This window comes from Cygnus atratus, chromosome 9 (genome assembly GCF_013377495.2).
Source record: "Cygnus atratus isolate AKBS03 ecotype Queensland, Australia chromosome 9, CAtr_DNAZoo_HiC_assembly, whole genome shotgun sequence".
In the NCBI taxonomy this organism is placed as follows: domain Eukaryota; kingdom Metazoa; phylum Chordata; class Aves; order Anseriformes; family Anatidae; genus Cygnus; species Cygnus atratus.
This window is the reverse complement of record NC_066370.1, coordinates 26,481,088-26,503,577: the sequence shown is the minus strand read 5'-3', so window position 1 is coordinate 26,503,577 and position 22,490 is coordinate 26,481,088. Positions and strand designations below refer to the sequence as shown.

At 35.3% G+C, this 22,490-nt stretch overlaps 1 protein-coding gene across 3 annotated transcripts in view; it reads left to right on the top strand.

Moving 5' to 3' along the window:
* Positions 1–22,490, top strand: part of RNF13 (ring finger protein 13) — a 32,702-nt gene that overhangs the window by 912 nt on the left and 9,300 nt on the right. For all 3 annotated transcript variants that reach the window (XM_035566430.2, XM_035566429.2, XM_035566428.2), the window contains exons 2-7: positions 3,145–3,268; positions 4,765–4,845; positions 9,985–10,110; positions 15,120–15,207; positions 17,176–17,266; positions 21,731–21,836. In XM_035566430.2, the coding sequence (XP_035422323.1) occupies positions 3,155–3,268; positions 4,765–4,845; positions 9,985–10,110; positions 15,120–15,207; positions 17,176–17,266; positions 21,731–21,836 (606 nt within the window). In that variant the 5' untranslated portion in view covers positions 3,145–3,154. The remainder of the gene's footprint in view (positions 1–3,144; positions 3,269–4,764; positions 4,846–9,984; positions 10,111–15,119; positions 15,208–17,175; positions 17,267–21,730; positions 21,837–22,490) is intronic.

The following is a 22,490-nucleotide window of genomic DNA, read 5'->3' as shown; positions in this document are numbered from 1 at the left end:
GGAGCCCGGCTGGCCGGGAGCCCGGCGGGTAGCGGAAGGGCGAACGTGACCGGAGGGGAACGGGAACGGGAACGGTCTGCGCCTCGCCGGCCCTGCCCGGCGGAGTTCCGTTCTGCGCGGTGGCTCGGTTCTGTGGGCGGGTCCCAGAAACGCAGTGGGTGGAGGTCAGCAACGATGCGATGGCACCGGAATACAAAAAGCTGAAGGCATCGAGGTGTTCGCGGTGCCCGCGAAAGCTGTTGTTAGTACTTGGGTAACTTTGTGCTGTGCTCCTGGAATTTTGGGGGGATGAACTTCATTGATTGTGTTTTGGCACGGCAGCCCAATCTGCCCAAGCGCTGAGTTTGTTGTGGGACGGAGTTTTTATCGTGTTCGTTTGATGCTTGTAATAGCTTTAGGCTTTGTAGTCCCGTTTGATACCGAAACATAACTTCGGTCTGTTAAATACAGATGTGAAAAATAGAATTTTTTCATGAAAGAGGAGCAGCTGTTCTCTTGAGAGCTGAAGCATGAGCATAAGCATGTGGACAAAGAATTGTCTTTTGTTGTGTTTTGCTGTGAAGTAAATTTTGAGTTGACTGAAAAATACACTTTGGAATAGTTGATTGTTTATATGCATTTGATGAAGCTTGGTTTGAGGATAGTTGCTAAAAGCTGACTATTCCTGTCTGCTCTGTGTCCCAAAACAAGCAATTTCTTCATGTTTTCTGTCATATGTTTACTCCCAAGGCTTGTTTATGTTGGTGGATATGAAACCAGTATTTTGACAGGATGCAGGGACTGTATCTAGAAGAACCTTTTTCCCTCAGGTTATATATTCTGATATGGGAAGGGGTGTACTGGTGTTTAAAAACTGGTGTTCTTAATGCAGTGAGATCTTGAGATGAGAAGCAATGTTATGCTCTCTACTTGGGTAAAAAGCTTAATCAGAAATTTGTTTTGTATTGTACAGACAACAGTAGTGCTGCTGCCTTATCTTCATGGGAAATGCCTTGTCTGAGGTATTCTAGGTTCATGTAGTTATTTAAGGTTGTCTTGCTGCCCTCAACACATTCCCCTCCTCAGTTCTGACCTGATGATCCTGTTCTGTCCCGTGACGGCAGTGTGCAAGTGCTCTGCTGTAGTTTTGTGAGTTCTGGGATGCAACGTGGGAGAGAAAAAAAAAAGAAATCAGTCTCAGACACCAAGAATAGCTCAGAGAACCCTGTCAATAGTCTGGAAAAACAGATGTTAAGTGCTCAAGATTAATGCAGAAGTTTAACTGCATTTGTTTTGTTTACAACATAGCCTTTAATTACATACACCTGTATTTCTATGTGCTATAAGCTGCCTCGTTCAATTAAGAGTCTAGTCTATAAATGAACCATGGAATTTCAGGAATTGTAAGGCTTTATTGATTGTATTTGAGGTAACAGTTCTTGGATACGTTTGTGTGTAACTGGTGGAGGAGGTTGCATGTGCATGTTTTTTGCATGAACAACGTTGGTATTTTCTAACAGCACTTAATATTATTTTAATGCTTTTTGTACATTTTAAGGTATGTTCTGAATATACTCTATTGATTATAATACTGTAATAGTTTGAAGTGTTAATTCTGTCATCTTAAAAAAAGATTGCATTTTTTGGATGGGTGCCCTTCAGTTTCAGTGACATTCTGGTTGTTAGGGATAACACGTAAGAGAAACTGGTAAATCTTAATTTAGAAATAAAAATTCACGAATTTTGTAACTTATGACAACTTCCTGTGACTGTAACTTCTGTTCTTCTAACTGGTTGAAAGTTTCCCAAAGTATCACATGTTTAAATGACCAAGTGAGAATCACAAGAGTTGTTTTCAAAAATCACTACTCCTTCCCTTCCAATAGTAATAATGAATTTTAATTCATTATTAAATCAAATTTATTATTGAAGTCAACAAAGCCATGATTTTCAGAATGAACTATCTTCAGTATGATGAAATTCACTTGAAACCGTTTATATAAAAAGCCTCAATTGGGAGGTTTTCAGCAATCACGTAAACAATTTGGGCAACCCAGTTTAATTATTTGTGAAATACTTTGAATTCTGCTAATAAAACTAGTTAGAGGAGATCCAGATGTTCTGATAATGCCAATATTAAGCACGTGCAATTTACTTTTATAACTTGTCTCTGAATTTCTGTTGTAACTGGTATAGCCGTATTGTATCCAGCATATTTGCTGTCATTTTGTGTAAGGTTTTTACCACTCCTTTCGTTTTGTCATTTCAAGTAATTTCTTACTGTGATGCTAGAAGAAGTGCTAGAGAGACTTAGACGTCAGCGGACCAATGTAGCACTCAATCGTTGTTTGTTTTGCAATCTGAAGGAGGTCTGCTGGATCACATGGCTTTTGTTCTGTCTGTTGGAATCTTGAATATTTTTTTTTTATTTTTTTTACTTCATTACATTTAAGTGTGAGCCTTTGCAAGGGGAATAATGTGTTCTGTACTTCTGTGTTCTAAAGAGATTGCCTGCATGTGATCATGTTATAGTTAATTCTAAGAGGAATTGAAAGTTCCTTGGTAGACAGCTGATCAGGGTCTGTTGTAAGACTGGTTGATCACTGAAGCAACACTACATAAAGAAATTGTCGGGTGTAACTTGCCAGTGGAGGACGTGGGTCCCAATCTTTGGTGTCAAGTTGTGAGTTTGCAGGGAAGGGCATTTAGAAGTGCGAGCTCAGGGCAAGTTCATTCCTGCTACTTCTGATTATCAGTGACTACCGCTTTCTCATGGGGCTATTTCTGATGTCAGATTTTTGGGGAATTAATGATGATCAGGCTGTACACACCTGTCTTTCTATAACCCAGGTTAATCAGTGGAAGTCTGTTGTGGGAAGGTAACTCCCCATTATTTGTACTTACGCTGAACAGGTTTTTTTGTTGTTGTAAAGACTATCCTTTTTTTTTGTGTTTTATGCATGTATACCCGTAGAGGTTACATGCTCTTAGCAAAAGGGATTTCTCTCTCTAAAACAATCATCTAAATTAAAGCTTGTCTCTCAAAAGTAAACATAGAATAACTTTTTGCATAGTTTAGAAGAGGTTGAAGTTGTAGTCAAGACCAGTAAAATGACAGAGGAAAATATTTGCTATATGTCTTAACTCTTTTTGTTGTTGTTGCAGGTATTAAAATATGCTGTTGTCAATAGGAATGCTGATGTTGTCTGCCACTCAGATATACACTATTTTGACTGTTCAGTTATTTGCTTTCCTGAATCTTTTACCAGTGGAGGCAGATATTTTAGCAGTAAGTATAAGAAAGTTTTTCTACACAGATGAAATCTCTATAGAACTGAATCTTCTTTTAAACTATTCTATTAAGGAATTAGTACCGTAAAATTGATAGCAGGTTGTTTAGAATAGAGTTGCTGTAATGCTTTAGTTTAATACAAAAATAGACTACATTTTCAAATGATTTAACAGATGTTGTGTGCTCTGATAACATGAGAGTGAAAGCACTTAAATGACTTTAAGGGAATTCCACTCTGAACAGGTATTCTCTGGCATGTTATAAATCTCTTAAATGAATTCCATGCATATTTGATTTAGATGGCATCCACACCAAAACTTAAATTGCTATCTTGTAGGGTAACCATATACAAATAAAGTAAAAAAAATATTCTTCCCATGGTTAGTATTATTTATGGCTGTGCTGGAGGTGTTGACAGTAAAGTTTTTGTGTATGCAGCACCTAAAGACATGTATTTTAAAGTAACTGTTAATTTCTGTGACAATTAAGAATAATATTTTTCATGTTAGTAGAGTTTTAAACAATCTTTGTGATGTAAGGCTGATAACTTAAGGCAGTATAGTGACCGTAGTGGTAAAAGTGGTAAAAATTCGGTAATGTTCATTGCGAATGTAAAATATCTTGTATAACTTCCTCCAAAAAAGTACATGTATTTGTAGGATTGTGCTAAAGCCACTGAAATAATTATATAATGAACAGTTAAATATTGCTGAGTCAATAAAGAATTAATAAAACTTAACAACTGATGTACATTCAACTCATTATATAATTAACTTTTGCAGGAAATTAACTTTTTTAAAAACTTCTAATGAATGCATATTTTAGCATACATACAGTTTCAACTTTTTATTGTATGGATTCTCCATTGAGTAGCCAACTCATGCTGCTACAAAAGGTGTCACGAGGAAGCGGGAAAAAGCTTCCCCAGATTTAAGGTCTTTACAGCATTCCTCTATTTGGAAATGAAAGCACACTGTTAGTATAAAACAAAACTGTAGATCTAGTTTTCTGTTACTAACCTAAATAGATAGCAGGGAATTGAGAGGGGATAACAGCATATGGAGTCTATTATTTGCCTACAATAAGCTACTTGGTAAAAGCTGTTTGTCCTTCTCTGTACACAGGTCAATTCAAAGGGGAAAAAAAAACAAAACAAAACAAAAAAACAGACATTCAGTTTTTTACTTTATTTTATTCTGTTCTGCAAATACGGTGTTATTGGAGTTGTAGACAGTAGAAAGAGATTTATCATACAGGGTTATTATTTACTAAATAACTTCTTGTTTTGACAACTACGTAAGAATGATGATGTCGTGTGAGTGGAAGACCAGTGGAAGAAGTAATTCTGTGACTTCATTGACATGGTTTCACAAGGTCCTATGTCTGATAAATGTTTTCAATTAAAAAAAAATGATATTGTTTATTTGTATTTATACTTGTATATTTCCCTCTTGTTGCGAACCTGAATTTTCTTCAAAATTTATTTCTCTTAGTATAACTTTGAAAATGGAACCCAGACCTTTGATGATCTACCTGCCAGGTTTGGCTACAGACTACCAGCAGAAGGCCTGAAGGTATTTTATAAAACTAAAACACACAATCCCACAGGCTGTTCTTTGTGTCTGCTGTACTTAATAGGTTTCAAATGTAGTAAGATGTGTTGATGAATGAAGTTCGAAGAAGGGAAATCAAGGTGAAATGGGAAAGGACTATTTATGAATAAGATTGAACAAATGTAGCATTATAGACAACAATGAAAAAGCATGTTCTACTTTTTCTGGATGGCTAAGGTAGTAGCCATTCATATCTTCTGGTGGCAGTAGTAAATGACTGGTGTAAAGACAAATTCACTTTTATCTGAGTTAAATAAAACAGAGGAGATAGCAAATAATTTATTTAAAAAAAAGTATATGGTGATGCTGTAAGCTGTTGTCATAGTTCAGCTGGTAAAAAGCTGGTTCAGCTAGAAAAGTGTTTACTAGCTAGATGAGTATCAGTTCAGTTACAGTCTGCACGTCTTCCGAGGTAAGTTTGTTGCTGAGATTTTATAGCTCAAGTATTTTGTCAAATACTGGTGTACTATGTTGAATTCAAGAAAAAAAACATACAGTGCATTTTTCTACATGCCTTATGTAAATGAAAATGAAGTTGATGTGGTTGTGCAAGGGTGGATCACTTTTTAATTTGGTGGTGTTCTTCTAGTACCAAAGAGGAATAAACTGGTGTAAGAATTCCTCAGCAAACGAAACTTCAAAAGGACTTTGCTTTCATGCCCAGTGGGTTTTATTCTGGGGGGAAGTGAAGGTAGCACTAGTATAGTTTTTAACTGACTAAATTGAGAAACAGAGGGTGATGAAGTGATTTGCCCAAGTAGTAAGCTAATTTAATACATCAAAAATAGATAAAAAGTAGCTTTTTATCTATTAGGTAGGTGCAGTCACTTGTGTAGAAATAAAAATGAGTTCAAGTGCTAAATAAATACAGAAACTTTTGTCTGCATCAAGATTTTAATTATTTTAAAAGTGTCATGATAATGATTGAAATAGGATGAAAATTTTATACTTGTTCAGCGCTTATGATTAGGATTTATTTGTTAATGTACAACCTGTAAAACACAGGATGTCAGATTCTGTAATTACTGATGCTAAAGCTTAAAAGTAGGTGCTTTCTTTGGGTTCTGTTCTTAAAGTAGTCACTTATGCCTGTGTTCCACTGGTATGTGAGGAATTCAGGTAGCTGTTGCTTGACATTAGTAGCTTGTTTCCCTTTCACTGTGTCCTTAGAAGAACATCTCCCTAGTTAAAGGTGTTTGAGAATATATGCTATATTTTATCTTCTAGATTAAGAAAAGTCTAGTCATGTTTAGCCTTTGGCTTCTATGTATGTATTTACTTGACTGCAATGTGATGTTTTGTGATTTGTGTGTAACTTCTCTATAGAATACAGTTGGTTCCAGACATACCTGTCACTCCTGTTAAAATTGTGTAAATGCTTTGCATGAAACTGTATAGAATCACAGAATCGTCTAGGTTGGAAGAGACCTCCAAGATCACCTAGTCCAACCTCCGACCTAACACTAAAAAGTCCTTCACTAAACCATATTACTAAGCTCAACATCTAAACGTCTTTTAAAGACCTCCAGGGATGGTGACTCAACCACTTCCCTGGGCAGCCCATTCCAATGCCTAACAACCCTTTCGGTAAAGAAGTTTTTCCTAATATCCAACCTAAACTTCAGTAGTGTTTGCTACATGATTTAGGAGAAGCTTGGGAACCTAATTTTACCTATCAGCAAAACAGTGTAGAAATTTCAATGGATATTGCTTTTAATTGTTACAGACTGGTGACAGGAACAACGTCACACAAAACTGGCGAAGAACAGATTGCTGGTGCAGCTTCTCTGTCAAAAGGGATATATTAGTGTTATAAAAATCTATTCCTCAAAAGAAAAGTACTCTTTTCTTTTTTGGGTAAACTTTATGAATAATGTATATCTATGTACAAAATAAAAGTTGTGTGTATATATATAAAATCTATCCTGGAAAACTGAGAGTTTAAAGCTCTCAAGGATATATCTAACCTAAGACGGTGGTAATACTGTGGAAGAGTTTGATGAATTAGGTTTCTAACAATAATTTCTCGAGTCCATAGTAGTGCAGTGTCTCATGATTTTTATTTGCATAAAACAAATTACGTGCTTTTATTGTTATTTTCTGGCATTTCACTTCTATTTATCTGAAGGTTATTCGTTCTAGTTTTAAAACATTTAAATATGAATCTATTAGGAATATGAACTGCAAAGGTTTCACATGGGTGATGCGTTTAGGCGTTTTGTGGAAGGGTCTCTTAGTGTTAGCCTTAGGCTTTTCAACAAGCAGCAGAAGAAGAGACTTGAAATTCAAGGGTTACCATGCAGAGTAACCATTTCTGTAAACCTTGCAGGCACATGAGTAAGCAAAGTTCTTTAAAGTCTTAATATCTTACTTCATAAAGCATCAAAATTGAATTTTACAATAGCATTGTGAGTTGAATCCTGATTGTCAATGAAATTCCATCCACTGATGCATTAATTGCTGCCTTTGAGCTGTAGGCTCGTAATGCTCCAGAAGGTATTTGTTTTGTGAATACAGTCTGAGTTCTGCAGAGGTGTTAATGTCAGAGCTTTTAAATCACTCAGATTTTTCAGACTCGGCTATTTAACCTCTGCTAGTCATAAGATCTAATACCGATCTTTGCCATTAGAATAGCATATTTTAAGAGCTGTAGTACACTCCAGAATACTTTGTCTATAGATCTTACTGTAGGTCTTAATTTTTTCAGTGAAAATATTACATCAACTGGGACAGTAATACAAGACAGTAATACAAGTGCTTTAGCTCTGGCTCATGCATTACCTTTTCTAGATTTCACTGGGGGGGGGGAGGGGGGGCAGGATGAAAACCTTTTCTGGTGAAATGAATTAATTGCAAGTTTTTGTTGCTTTAATTTTTTTTTAAGTAAGGTATTACGGAATGAGAGCATAAAAATCAACAGTAGATCATGTGGATTATGTATTTGTTCTTTCAATCTTACTGTGTCCAGGTTAAAAAATAGTGTGTAGCACTTGTTGGTTTCAACTCTAGTGTTCTATGGAAGGATGAGTTAACAAATAAAAATCCTGGAAGGATTTCTGTTACTTCTGTAATTTTGCCATTTGTTTTGAGGTAAGAGTAACAGAATGTGCTTTCTTTGGTACATTAAGGTTGTGCCTGTTGGATTTGAGTGTCTTGTACGAGTACTGAAAGAATAAGGATTCTCATCAACTTCTGTTTTGCAATTTCTCTTAATTAACACCAAGGTCACCACCTTAATGTGACCAAGGTCACTTTTCCTTAATGTGGCTGACGGTCATGGCTCCTTTCTAACTGATCCAGGTGACACTGAATGGGATAAGATAAAGAACATCTTAAAAGAACATCTTAAACTGACCTAATGATGTAATGTTTGTGTTGTGTGATGATGTATTATTAATAAAAATAAATAAAGTTGTCAAACCATTTTACCTGGTATGCGTTAGTCTTGACGGTGTGTGGCTTTCTGAAAGAAAAACCTTTTAATACTTAAGAATGTTCATGTTTTAAATAATTCCAAGCAGACAGACAGACTTTGGACTTCGAATGTTCTCCCCCCTACCTTTTAATAAAAAGTTCAACCTTATATATCTATATAAACAAAGCAACAAAAGAGAATTTTAAAATTCAGAGTCTGAGTCTGACAAATGAAAGCTAATAATTCAAATAAACTTTTGCAAGACTTTCTAAACTGAGTATAATTTTCAAACTGCATGACTGAGATAAAGTGCAAAATCAGTGCAACACTTACTAAATCTATAGTAAAGAAAAACTTACTGATTCTTCTGAGTGATAGGTATTTGTATTCTCTATGAACTTAGAGCAGCAATTTTTAAAACTAGTAGCTTAAGCAACTTAATAGTAGCTAGCAAAACTGGTGAACAGAACAACTTGAACAGGTAACTGATTGTTCTGTTGCCGGTAACCCGCCAAGTTATTTTTCAAGGAAGTATAGTCTGTTTAGACAAGTGGTTACATTAGTGCTCTTGCCTAATTCTGTTCCTAATGCTAAAATATTGGACTTCGGGTCTTACCAGTCATTTATAACTTTGTCTTTGCTGCATCAACTGAATGCATAAAATTGGAAAATGATGCACACATGAGCAGAGCAGCTACTGTGTTAGGCTCCTATTTTTGGGAGGCTCTTCTTCGGATGATTTAGAGATTTGACCAAAAAAGTAAGAGTATTCTAGAAAAAGAAGCAGCGAAGTTCTGGTCTCTCTAGAGCTAAAATAAATAGTGTTGTTTGGTATGCATTTTTTTTGTCATTTATCTTGCTTAAATTTTTATGTCAGCAGTGTTTTGAGTGTTTACAGTTGTAGGGTAGAAAGTTCTAATGAGTAGTTAATGTTGAAATCACATCATGGAGAGTGACTAGTATCAGTACTTTCAGTGTTTAGATGAGTACGTTTATTCTGAGAGAAGCTGTAGAATTTTTGTTAGCAAATATTAAAGCAGTAGGTTAGGAGACTTTTTGCTCCAAATGATTTCAGTATTGAAATGTTAACTATCACTTACAACAATCCAAACGTTGCTTTTATATTGGTATTTGCAGAATTTCTTACTTCTGTGAATCTTTCAACTGTAGCAAATTTCATGATCTCTAGGCTTTGCATACCATAGTAAACCAGCTATTTTGTTTACTAATTCAGTGTTAATGGTTGATTTCACACATGAAATTTTCTTGTTTTGCCTTTTAATTGACAGTTGTTGAGTTTATGTTGGTGCTTCTCAGGCTGTTACATTTCAGTTTGCTTGATTACTTTGGGTGTGTCTTATGACAGTAGTTCCACAGAAGTAATATAAGAGTAATTCCTTTTTATACTGGATTGTACTGCATAGTCTGAGTTAACAACTTCAGATGATATAACTGGGAAAAAATATATGTTCTTCTTAGCTTTCTAATTCTTTGCAGATACAAAAATTCTCATAAAAATAAGTAGGGATGTTGCAGAAATTTTGTTATGATAGGACTGATTTGATAGTAAGAATTTATTTAGCTGTTGTATGGAAGTGTATGTTTTTCTTTCCTTATGCTTGTCCGTCAGCTGTTTTGTTAAGCCAAAGAAATGAAGCTGACGATATCCTGTTACTGTTTTTCAGGGATTCCTAATAAATTCAAAACCAGAGAATGCTTGTGAGCCTATAGCCCCCCCTCCGCTGAAAGACAACTCAACCAGTGTTTTTATTGTGTTAATTCGAAGGCTTGAGTGCAACTTTGATACCAAGGTAAGGTGTTATTTTTCTCCTCTTCCTTGTTTCAAGGTCTTTAAGAATTTACTTGTGCTTAGAAATCCCTCTCTCCCAGCAGGGTGGATACCGATGTGAAGGGAGGGGAGAATTTTATAGTGTCACAGTTGGTTGATGGGGAGAGGAGACAGTGCGCTGCCTGGCAGAAACAGGCAGACATAAACAAGTGGCAGGATGAGAATGATATTATTTGGTACAACAGCTAGATGTTATATTGTAAAGTATTGTATAAACTTTGATCTGCAGCTGAAGTGGAGTGTTTGCTGTTATTTTAAAAATACAAAATTAGAATGATTTGCATTTGGCTATAATACATGGTTTTCTTATAAATGAACCTGATGTATGGGGCGACAAAGTATGCCTTAAGAAAAATAGAGCTTTTCAATTTGTTGTTGACTTTCATGAAATAAAAGGAGATTCAACCATACTTCCTGTTATGTAATATATTTAATTATGTAGTATTGTGCTTAATACGTAAGTTCTACCCAGATAGTGGGTTCCAGCAATAGAGGTTGCCTCGTTGTTCATGTAATCTAGTTTTACATCAAGCTCTGGGAGGTCACGTATTCTGTACTGTGAATCCTGTCACCACCTGTGTATATGGTTTAGCGGGAAAAGGGATGGCAAATGACTGCTTGCCTTCTGCACATCTTCTTTGCCTGTCTAATAGATGCCTCTAAATCTATGGGACAATGTTAATTCTGAAGGTGTTGTTAATGTAACAGGTCAGGAATTTTGTAGTGGAGTATGTAATTGCTTGTTCATTAAAAACAACTTGATGTCTTGAAGTCAGCATTTTGACTGAGCCTTCAGCTTTTTCACCCTGTTGTTGCTAAACACACATTTATTGCTGGTCACAGTATTCTGAGAGATTCTGAGTAGCTTTGGAAAGCCTCTCGACTAGAGGCAAGCGTCAAGCAGGAGGGAAGACATACGGAATTGTTTTTCCATATAGCTAATTACATGCTAAATTTCAACTCTGCTGTTTTTAATTTACGCATCTTGGTTTCAAAGAATCATAGAACCAACCCAGTTTGGAAGGGAATCTTGAAAGATCCTCTGGTACAACTCTTTAATGGAAAAGAGAGTCTAGATGAGGTCATTTAGCACCTTGTCCTTAAAAACTACAAATACAAGTGCATAGCTGTTTCTTGATTTTGTGTATGATGCATCTTTACTAGTCCAGAAACAATCTTTTTTCCTTTTGTTTCTTTCTTCACGTCTATTTCTTACAGGAAAAATTGTGTAGCAATAGGAAGAGTATAGGCTGGAAGTAAGTTGAAGCAGTTTTATAGCCATTTGGAATGTGTCTTCTCGCTAGTTAAAACTGACCTAGCTCCTGTTCATGTTGGTGACCTGTGTGCGAAGGGACTTGTCAATAGGGGGTGGTGCTTTGCTTTGAACTGCATAATTACAAAACTGCTTTCTCAAGCCTGCATTTAGGGTCTGGTCATCAGTGACTGAGAAACACATTGTTGACCTCTTGTAGGGATATTTAGCATATTTTCTATCTAAATATAAAACATGCAGCAAAATAAGTATCATGTAAAATTATGCTACATGTTTTATTAGAATGGTCTGGGGTTATATGTAATTTAAGTAAACAATACCTCAAGATATTAAAAACTCTGCCTCTTTAGGCATAAAGGCCAGTAAATACATTATTAACCATTACATCATAATGTTCGTCAGACTCCCAGGCATGCATTTATGTTTACATCTAAAACTGTGGGGTTTTTTTTAAATACTTAGATTCCTCAAGATGCTTGCATTTTCCAGTAACGTTATTTTGCTGTTTGGAATTTAATTGTTAGGCGCATTTTGGGAGAGAATCTGAACTGATGGCACTCTGAAGTATATAATTACTGAATAGATTTGATTTCCATTTTCTTGCAGTGGAATGTTACTATGGAGTAAGAGATCATATCCAGAAGCTATACCATCCTGTTTAGATATATCTTAAAAATGAGTTAATGCTTCAGTTTTACTACACAATATTTTTAGTTTGGGGCCCAGGGTGGCTAGAATACAGTTGCAACTCGTCCATATAATTGCACAGGCAATAGTTCGTTTTTCTTCAAAGCAGGCTGGTGTCTTTAAGTCCATGCTCCACGGTAGCTTACGCAGTAGGTGCCTGGCTGTGGTTGTTGTTTCCAAGCAATGTGCCTTGGACAGTAAGCCTGTTACATGATTGTAATTTGAACTCAGTTTCGAGTGCTGTATATAAGCAATCTTTAACTGTTAAAGAAAAAACAAACGGTTTGAAAACACTGAAGTGTAGTATACTTGTTTCTTATGGTAGCGCATAGATAGGTTGCCTAGAGTGCCTAGATAATAACAAGAATAAAGGAGAAATAAAATATTTGTTTCTGTTTAAAATGAGGACAAAATAAGCATGATTATGAAACATTGAAACAATTTTAATGAACAAAAAGAACAAAATGTTAGACTGAACCAATTTGGACAATGGAAATTAAGTTCATTTTATAGTCACGTGGAAATATTTACAATCACTCTCTGCTTGTTAGTGACAGTTTAAGACCAGAGGCAGACTTTTTATTTCATGCTTTTTGTACTTTATGAAGAAGTACACTAGTGGTTTGTTCATTATTATATCTAACTGAAGCTATATGACTTCATTAAAGAAGTACATTTTAAAAAACATCTTGCTTTTTTGTTCTTGGCAGTTTCTGAAATTTGTTAACTTGAAATGGGTCTTTTAGTTATTAAGATAATTCAAGTACTAACATTAAAAAGCACTTTTGGTTCTTATGATCTAATTATCTGGTATTTTGGAACTGTGGAATAGAATTTGTGTGAGTTGGTAATGCAGTCAGTAGTTTATAAGTGTATGTAAAGTAATCATCAAAATATACATTCAAAATGTATTAGATAAACAGTAATCTGATAATGTTATTTTCAAGTCTTAGCTGATAGGATTATATCAAAAATTACATTAAAAAATAAGTATTAACAGTGAAAGAAACAATTGTCTGTTTATTTTAACTTGTATTTCACAATAACTTGAGAGACAAAAGACTTAATGTTATGATACCCTTTTACTTTGTTTTCACACATTCAACTTAATAGTTCCGGACCTCTCCTACCACTACCTTCCAAACTTATCTTAATTGAGAAATGATTATAGATATGTTTGTATGAAATACAAGAATGACAGAGGTTTCTTACCACAATTCCTTATTTAGAGCAATCTTCTGAATCAATGAAATCTTGATTGTTTCTCTTTTCTGTTCTAATTTTTTCCCCCTCTTATGTTTTTCAGTCTTGTGCTTAGTCTTGTAATGAATACTGTCATCAGGCCAAAAATGATAGAATAAGGTCCCATCCTTTAGTAGTGGCTATTCCAAATAATGTAAGGATCGCTGTATGAATAGGTATAAAAAGAAATAGGTTTTCACCCAAGTAAGAAAACAGTTAATCTTACACCTCTTCCTGTGTACATTTTAATTACTGTTACAAGGTTTGATAGTTTTGTGCATACTGTTACTTGTTAATCTTCCTTCCCTTGTTGGAGTTGTTATTGGCTGTTTGTTTTTCATACTACGGATGGAAGTTGTAATAACACAGTTCTGTAGATATGAAGATTGAGGTAGCCAAGGATAAGCTGTAATAACCAAGAAGTTTTAAAGTTCAGATTACTTAATGAATTTCTGTATTCCTTTCTTCAGTTTCAGTATTTTGTGAGTTGTGATGTATGTTATCAGTGATGATTCTACTGATGATTCTGTCACAATCTTGGACATATAGATATTCAGTGTCTTTTTTAATCCTTTCCATGTCTTCAAATTCTTATTCCTTTCTTTTTTTTTTCTCCTGTTTTTGCTGTTGTGCGGCATACAACAAGGCTTCATACTTCAAGCTTGACTTAGAGAAGATCTTTTTTTCTCTTTAGAATAGTCAGTGGACATTTTCTACCTCTACAATCTTGTGTTCCTCACTGTGATTTGTGCCTTGAGAAGGGAAATTCAGTATATACATTTTTTCTACCTTAGGGGATAAAGATCTTGAAAAAGAGCACCAGAATTTTCCCTGGGGTTTTTTAGATCTGATAACAATTGTCTGATCGTTTTTTCAGTTGTACTTAATAATTGTCCGTTTGCCCATTACATAAATATGTATTTGAATTTGTTTCCTTAAATAATTATCTGCAACTAATAAATAAAGTACTTACAAATAATCGTTATAACTGTCCAATGCTATCTCAGTTCAGAGCAAGTTTTTTCCAGCTATAACCAAGCTTATGCAGTTTTAAACAGGAGTTGAATATGGGATGAAAGCCCATCAAGGTTCTTTAGTACTTTATGCATTTTGTTTTGAGCTTTTATACTGTCATGTATTCGTTAGAAACTGTGTCTAAATGAGTAATTCAGCTGTAACTTAGTTATGTTTACATTAGTGGTAATCACTGCAGTGAATACCATTTACATGGACCCTTGGCTTTGCTTGTATTGCCAAAAAGCTGGTATGTTTCAGAAATGTAGTTGGTCAACAGTATATTTAGAATTTTATACCTATACTTATTTTGTACTTTTCCATGAGAAACCTTACTTGAAAGCCCACGTATCAGAAACTATTTCTTTAATGGCACAGAAAAGATGTGATTTCATGAAGAGTAAAATGATAATTTCTAGTTTACCAAAGTAATTTATAGTACTTATTTTTTAATACGATTTAATATAATTTTTAAACTACCCATGGAAGTGTTTTATCCTTACTTAAATGTAAAATCTGTCTGCAGAATCTTAATGACTTTTTCTGGAAGAACAGCATATAATTATATGAGTGTAATAATTATCTGATCTTGTTTTGAAATGTGATTGTTGTTTTCTAAGTGAAAATGTAACTGTGCTAATGTTCATAACGTCCTGAAAGTCTACTTGTCTTACAAAGGACAGAGCAGTTACTGAAGCAGCATTTTGAATAATAAGTACTAATAAGTACTAATAAGTACTCTGTATGGCTTACAGGTTTTAAATGCACAGAGAGCTGGATACAAGGCAGCTATAGTTCACAATGTTGATTCTGATGACCTCATAAGCATGGGATCCAACGACAGTAAGTACAGGTATCACTTCTTCTCTCCTGTTTGAAAATCATTTCTCCCACTAGAGCAAGCAATATTAAAATCTGTATAAAGTATTATGGTGGACTACGACCAAGACAACAACAGTAACAACAACAAAAGCCAACAAAAAACACTTAACCTAAAGAAAACAAACAAGCAAACAGCAAACAAAAAAAAAACGCTCCAAACCCCAAATCGTCCTGCATTTAATGCTTTAAAATGGGAGTTGTTAGTATAAGAACATATACGTATACTTGTGTATTATACGTAGTGTTGAGTTTGTATGTTCTCTGAGTGTGTCTTTGGTTTACCTTTAATTTGAATTTATGAGATAGATTTGTATGATTGATGTGGAAGATAGCAAATGTACTGTTAATTGTCTTGACTATTAATTAGAAATACAGGGGAAAAATACTCTTTTGGAAGTAAATGAAACTTCAAAATATGACTACTTAATGGTTCGTGGTTCCATTTTGCTATTGAACTGCAGTGTGCATTTTTCTGTTCCTTTGAACAAATGGATTCTTTTATTTCTTATGAATACTCCTTTGGAAATGAAATCTGCTTCTGTGGAGATACTCAAAACTTGCCTGGATGCCATACTGTACTATGTGCTCTAGTTAATCCTGCTTGGCAGAAGGGTTGGACTAGATGATCTTCCAAGGTCTCTTCCAACCTTGGCCATTCTGTAATGCATATCGCATGTACGTATTTTTTCAGTCTTTCATTTGTAGAAAGAATTTAGAGATCAATGTGCCATTTTCTGATTTATTCTGATGCTAGCCGTTCTGACTTTATCCTTTCTTCAAGTGGTTATATTCAAAGCATCTTGCAATCTAGTCAAAATATCGATTTTGCTTTATGGTATTTGTTTTTTGTCTATAACGCTCTTACGACTTTCTCTGTGGAGTTTCTTTATTATGTCTAGTGTCTTGAGGTTTCTGAATATGGAGCAAGAACATGAATGAGAACAAAAAAATATCAAAGTAGAAACACCATAGAGTGAGCTAGAACATTAACTTTCATCAAACTAAGTGGAAGATGAGTAGCCCAGTAAGCTATGTGGAAGTAGTTTTAATGAGTTCCCAACCCACATAAAACTTATTTTCAGGGTTCACTATGAAATCAAATGTAGAACAAGTTCACAATAAATACAGATTTGGGTAGTGTGAAGTGACGTTAAGCCATGCATGCTTTTTACGTTGGGGAACCAGAATACTTTGATACAAACTTAGGATGCTTTTGACCCTGAAATGTGAAGCGTAAGTGAGAGGTGCAAAATCAACACAAATTGAAGCTAAGGAAAAAATCTAGAACGTAGGATTTATCTTTCAATAATTTTTCATTTCAGTTGCGTCTTTTGAGTTTATTTTTGCCCTCATTAGTAACTGGGAAGGGGACAGAAGATAGTTCCCTACAGTTTCTTGAGACTGAAGTAAAGATAGGGGATTTGTTTGTTCTCTTCTTTCTGATTTTTGACCTTTCCAGGGTGTTCATTCATTTTTAGGGTGAAAAGAAGGGAAGAAAGACTGGTTAAAATTTACTGTACCAGATCATAAGATATAAGTTCACAGAAATTCTGGAAATCAGTGAAGCTGTGTGACTTTATCAAGTTTCTAAGTAAGAATTGATGTTCTGGTTAAACTTACTCTAATGATACATCTTTTTCTCAGAGTATGTATTTTATGCTCCCTTTGTAATAATATGCTCCCTTAGTAAGGTAAGATTCTGTTACGAATTCTGATTTCTATACCTGCAATAAAGCCCATAGATAATCGGTAGGAAAAATAGTACCGCTTTACTATATGACATAAAGTAGTAGCGTGCATGTGCATCAGTCTGTAACTAAATTAAAATATATCTTTATGTTGTGATAGTGTCATGTTGTGCAAGTCTTATATCTTGAGTGCCCATACAGTGCCTGTGTAATACTGTTTCTCATCCTTTTTTTTATACAGTTGAAATTTTAAAGAAGATTGACATTCCTTCTGTCTTCATTGGAGAGGCATCAGCTAATTCTCTTAAGGAAGAATTTACTTATGAAAAGGGGTAAGTTACCTCACATGCAGTCATGTTGTTTTTTGGATTAATAGCTTATTTTAAATAAATATCAAAAGGAGGCAATGAGTTGTGATAACAGAGGCTGTGGGTATTCCAGGTGAAACCTCGTGCCTGTAGAAGTAAATGCCTTGATTTGCTGCTGATTTCACTGAATCTGTAATTCTGTTAATGCGTACCTTAAGCACCCACTTGTTTATATAGAGAGGTTAAACTGTGACTGTGAAATAAAAGTAGTTCTTGGAACTGTCTACTGAGAAGTTGTGTGTGACTGCAGTGGTACTTGATTTCATACCCCAAAGATGAAATCAGTCCAATTTTTGTTTTTAATGTTTTTTGAAGAATACGTACTGAGTGCTGCTTATTGACCCCTTTCATCCTGAATGCTACTTTGATGAGCTTTTTGATATATTTGACCCTATTATTGCATTATCAAAGAATACTATGTTTTGGATATTTTCTTTGAAGAAATGCCATGTAAAGCTAAATACCACGTTTCAGGTTCTCTCACAGTCCTACATTCCCAGTTTGCTGCTTGCTGCACTTGAGCCTTGTAAACTAGTAGAAAATTTCAATTTTAACTAACTCAGGATGTACAAGTACCTTAGAAGCTACTTGGATTTGAGTGGGTCTGGGAAAAATGGAGAATCACAGTGAAATTACTCAGCCACTCTGTACTGTTCAGGGATTGAAGGAAATGAACAGCCAAGTTAGATGAACCTTGCAGAGACCCCAGCCTCTTTTGAGGGAACCCTGAATCCTGTTAAAAAGTAACATGAACAGAACTTTTGTTTGTGGATTACATGGACTAAAGAAACCTTCAGGTTTCGTCTAGCTGCACTGAAAAAGCTACAGGCCTGCCACAGGGTTGCTGAACAGTACATGGTATCCAATTTCCTTTTTACATTAGAACTAAGTATAGCTAGAGATTTTGTATTGGAGGTTGTTTTATCCCTTGGTTTTATCTGAAGGCATTGTTCATGAGAGAAACAGCATTGGTATTTATTTAGTATTGTGGGAGAACAAGGGATGATTAAAGGAAATACTATTTATTTTTGTTATTTATATAATTTTGCAATTGTAATAAACTTATGCTGTTATGCATTTTTTTTCTGGCTGCCTAAGTTGTAAGAAAGATATATTGACATTGTTTACTGGTCACTAGTATTTCAAAAATGTTAGAAGAATGTTTAAAAGATCAGATTTTATTAAGTTTTAGTTTCTAGAGTATCAGCTACTAGCCCTTCAGGATCAATTTGTGAATATGCTCATGTTGAAGTATGAGAAATGCCAATTTAATATTAAAAACAGTAGTTTTGCTGTGAGGGTGTTTGAGTGCAGGAACAGGTTGCCAAAGAGAAGTGGTAGAGTCTCCGTCCTTGGAGATGCTCAAAACCCAACTGGACACAGTCCTAGGCAACCTGCTATACCTGACCCTGCTTTAACAGTGGGCTGGACCAGATGATCTGTGGAGGTCCCTTAAAATCTCAACTATTTTTGATTTTGTGAAATTTCTTTAGGTCTTAAAAAGGTAGTTTTTCTAAGGTGAAATAAATATCCTGTAACTTCCAGACTAGTACCACAGTTTTACTCCCTGTTCCTTCTTCATTCTCTCTTTGCTGTTTACAGAATCACAGTCTCGTTGAGGTTGGGAGGGACCATTGGAGGTCATCTAGTCCAACCCCCTTGCTCGGGCAGGGCCACTTAGAGCAGGTTGTCTAGGGCCATGTCCAGGATGGCTTGTGGATATCTCCAAGTAGAGAGGTCCTCATGAGGCTACATAGAGATGGTCCCTATCCAGCCTCTGCAGGTCTCTCTGGATGGCAGCACAACCGTCTATCTGGCAAATCTGTCAATACTTCCAGTTTCTGCAAACTTGCTGAGAGTATGCTTTGTCCTGTCATCCAGATGATAAATGAAGATGTTATGCTCAACTGGACTCTATTGACCCCTGGAGCATGCAGCTAGTTAGTGGCCTCCAACTAGACTTCATGCAGTGTCCTAAGAATGACTTGAACAAATCTTGGTGTTAATTTGTTGCTAGAGTATGCTCATAGTCCTTCAGAGGTTAGCGGTGGTAATTCTACAGCAGATCTGTGAACCTGAACAGATGGTGACATTTTAAAATGTTGTAATATCTGATAAGCGAACCGTACATTATAAAGGTTATCATTGATGATTATGAGCCATATAATTTTCATGTTCTGTTTCTGTTTCGTTTCTCTTTATTTTTTCTGTTGTAACAAAATCTGCTTATCTCTGAGTAATACAGTCTGGTGAAGGAGTACACAGTTGCTTTTCTATCTTGTATGAAGTGAAACAGTTATTTTGTATTGTGTAGCCATTTAAAATGCATGAAAGCAAACTGTTTAATACAAAATTTTGATCTTTGAATAGGTGAAATTGTAGATAGATGTATGTGAATCGAGCCACAGTTTGAACTATTTCTGCATACACAATTTTCTGAGTGAAGTGCAGAAGCCTTCAGCATCTACCTATATTTGAAGAGTAACTCAGGATTTTGCAGCTGGGGCAAAATATGTTAAAACCTTGAATTATGAAGTTATCTGTCAAATCTGAAAGATTCAACACCTTTTCATCTAGGCACTGTACCATGTTCATTTTTTGCATTCTTAGAAGAAAATTATCTGAGAGCAATGGGCAGAAAACTTTCTTTACATGAATGAAATTGCTTTCCTGCAAGAGGGTTACCATATATTTATCAAATGTTTCTCCTTTTATTTTCATGTAACATTAAATATATTAGTTTAGCCAACGCTCAAAAAATTACAGAAGTTTTTGTGAGTATACGTATTTCAGACCTAAGAGCTCAATCAATTGTAAGAATACAATACGTTAGTTTCCTAAGCAAGTTAGTTTGAGCAAGTTAAATGCCGATCTTTGAATTAAATAAATATCTTGAAGGCATGTTGGAGACAATGCAGTCCTGAAACTATTGATAAGTCAAGACAGAATTGTATGTCTTAATCTATTCTTTCTGTAGCATTCTAATGTATCCATATAAGCACTGAAATGGAGAATTTCATTGGTGGATAGCTGGAATTTGAATGGCTGTCAGTTCAAACATTTTCAGTGTTTAACTTTTCTCTGACTTAAAGTGCAGTTCTGCTCTGCAAGAGACACAAAAAAAGGGATTGTCGATTTCCCTGGTGCTCTCCACTGCATTCCTTGCTCAGAAATGTAGAAAGCGAATAGAAGTTGGTCATCTTTCTGCGTACATAGGTATTCATAGTGTAAGGTTACTGAAGCTTTTTTTCATCATCCTTAATTAGTAGTTTTCTATGCTAGGTGAATTTGCAGGTTGCATTTGAGACTAGTCCATAGGGCCGCATGACTGTTTGCGCTGCTCTTTTCTGCTTTTGGGTTTAAAACTTTAACATCTTGTTCTCACAATGTTTTTCTTAAAAATAATATACCTTGAATAGAATGGAAAAGGTATATTTTATATTAGTCTAATGATCTTGCTTTTTCAGGTCTCTGTCCTTCCAGTAAATTAATCATAACAACTAGGCTGTGTTATAAGTAGATACCTTGCTGGTGAAACTGCTTGATAAGAAACTATTTTGACTCTATATGAGTAGTAGTAATAGAATTGCTAACATTTGTATCCATTGTACATTCTCAGGTGTTTCTGACTGCTTGTGCCAACAGAATAATAATGGGAGTTTACTTCCTTATGTATCAATAAATACTAGTATTCAGATATCTGGTTGCCAGCATCCACATCGAATTCTCTGAGAAGACTTTTGGTTGCTGTACTGCTGTACTGTAATTTATTGACTCTCCAGAGGAAAAGGGGTTGTACTTTACAATGCCTCATGAGTTGAGACTAAACCTGCAGTGTAATCCAAAATGTAAAGAATTTCTTTTGAACATTTACTATTGCTATGAGGGTGGTGAGGCAACTGGAACAGGTTGCCCAGAGAAGTTTTGGGTGCCACATCCCTGGCAGTCTTTAAGGCCAGGTTGGATAGGGCTTGGGCAACCTGGTCTAGTGGAAGATGTCCCTGCCTGTGGCAGGGGGTTTGGAATTAGATGATCTTTAAGGTCCCTTCCAACCCAAACCATTCTATCATTCAATGATGATTCTATGAAGTAAGAATGATCACAGTATCTGTTGATAATTGGGTTATATTTTCTCATTCTGCTGTCCACACAGCTATAAGGTTATTTTGCTGGTTGCTTTAGTTTTATCTATGATTGAAGTCAGTAAGTAGTTTTAACTCAAAAAAAAGTTCTAAGAAAAATTATTTTATCATTTTGAGTTTATACTATGTAAATATCAGCTGAATTCTTTGTTGTACACAGGTGGACATTCCTTTAGTGTGTTTTGTGATAAACTTTTATTTTTGTCTTTCTTTGCATTTATTCTTTAATTCACTGTTCATTAAATTCTAACCTGTTTTAGAAACTGTTCTCTCTTTCTTTCTACAGTGGCCATGTTGTGTTGATCCCAGAGTTCAGTCTTCCTTTGGAATACTACTTAATCCCTTTTCTAATAATAGTAGGGATCTGCCTTATTCTCATTGTCATATTTATGGTAAGTTCCTTCTTTTAAAAACATCTTTTCTCACAAACAAATCATCACAGAATGGTCACCTACTGAAGTTAAATAAAGGGTTACAATAAAGGAGCAACAAAAGCTTTGTGTACTGTATATACCAATACTATGCTTACCTGTAATCCTTTATTTTTCTCAGTACAATAAATAGAGATGCAGACTTGTGGCAAAGGGATGTCAGGAGCCTTTAGGATGTTCTACCCAGCATAGAACTACTTCCAGAGAACTGTCCTTCCTGGTACTCTACCACTATATGAGTTCTTCCCTTTTCACTCTGTAAAGAACAACCTGTGGTCTTGTACACTGAGAATGTGTCCCACTCCACCAACCTTGCATTTCTTAATGTTGATCCCACTGTTCTACAATGCAAGTCTCACACTGTTTTTTACCACAGGTATAGTAGTCAGACAGTAAGCTCACAACCTATTACAGTACACTGCACATATCTTACAGCATATACGTTACGTATAGAGTTGGGGACATCTCCTATAAAAGGTAAAAGAACATAGCTGTGCATTATTTCAGAATATTTTGCACCCCACTTTTTGGAATTTCTGCTGATCTATGACTTAATTATGAATTTACCTTTTGATAAAAATGAAGTAATGTGTCAACTGCTGCATAAAACTTCTT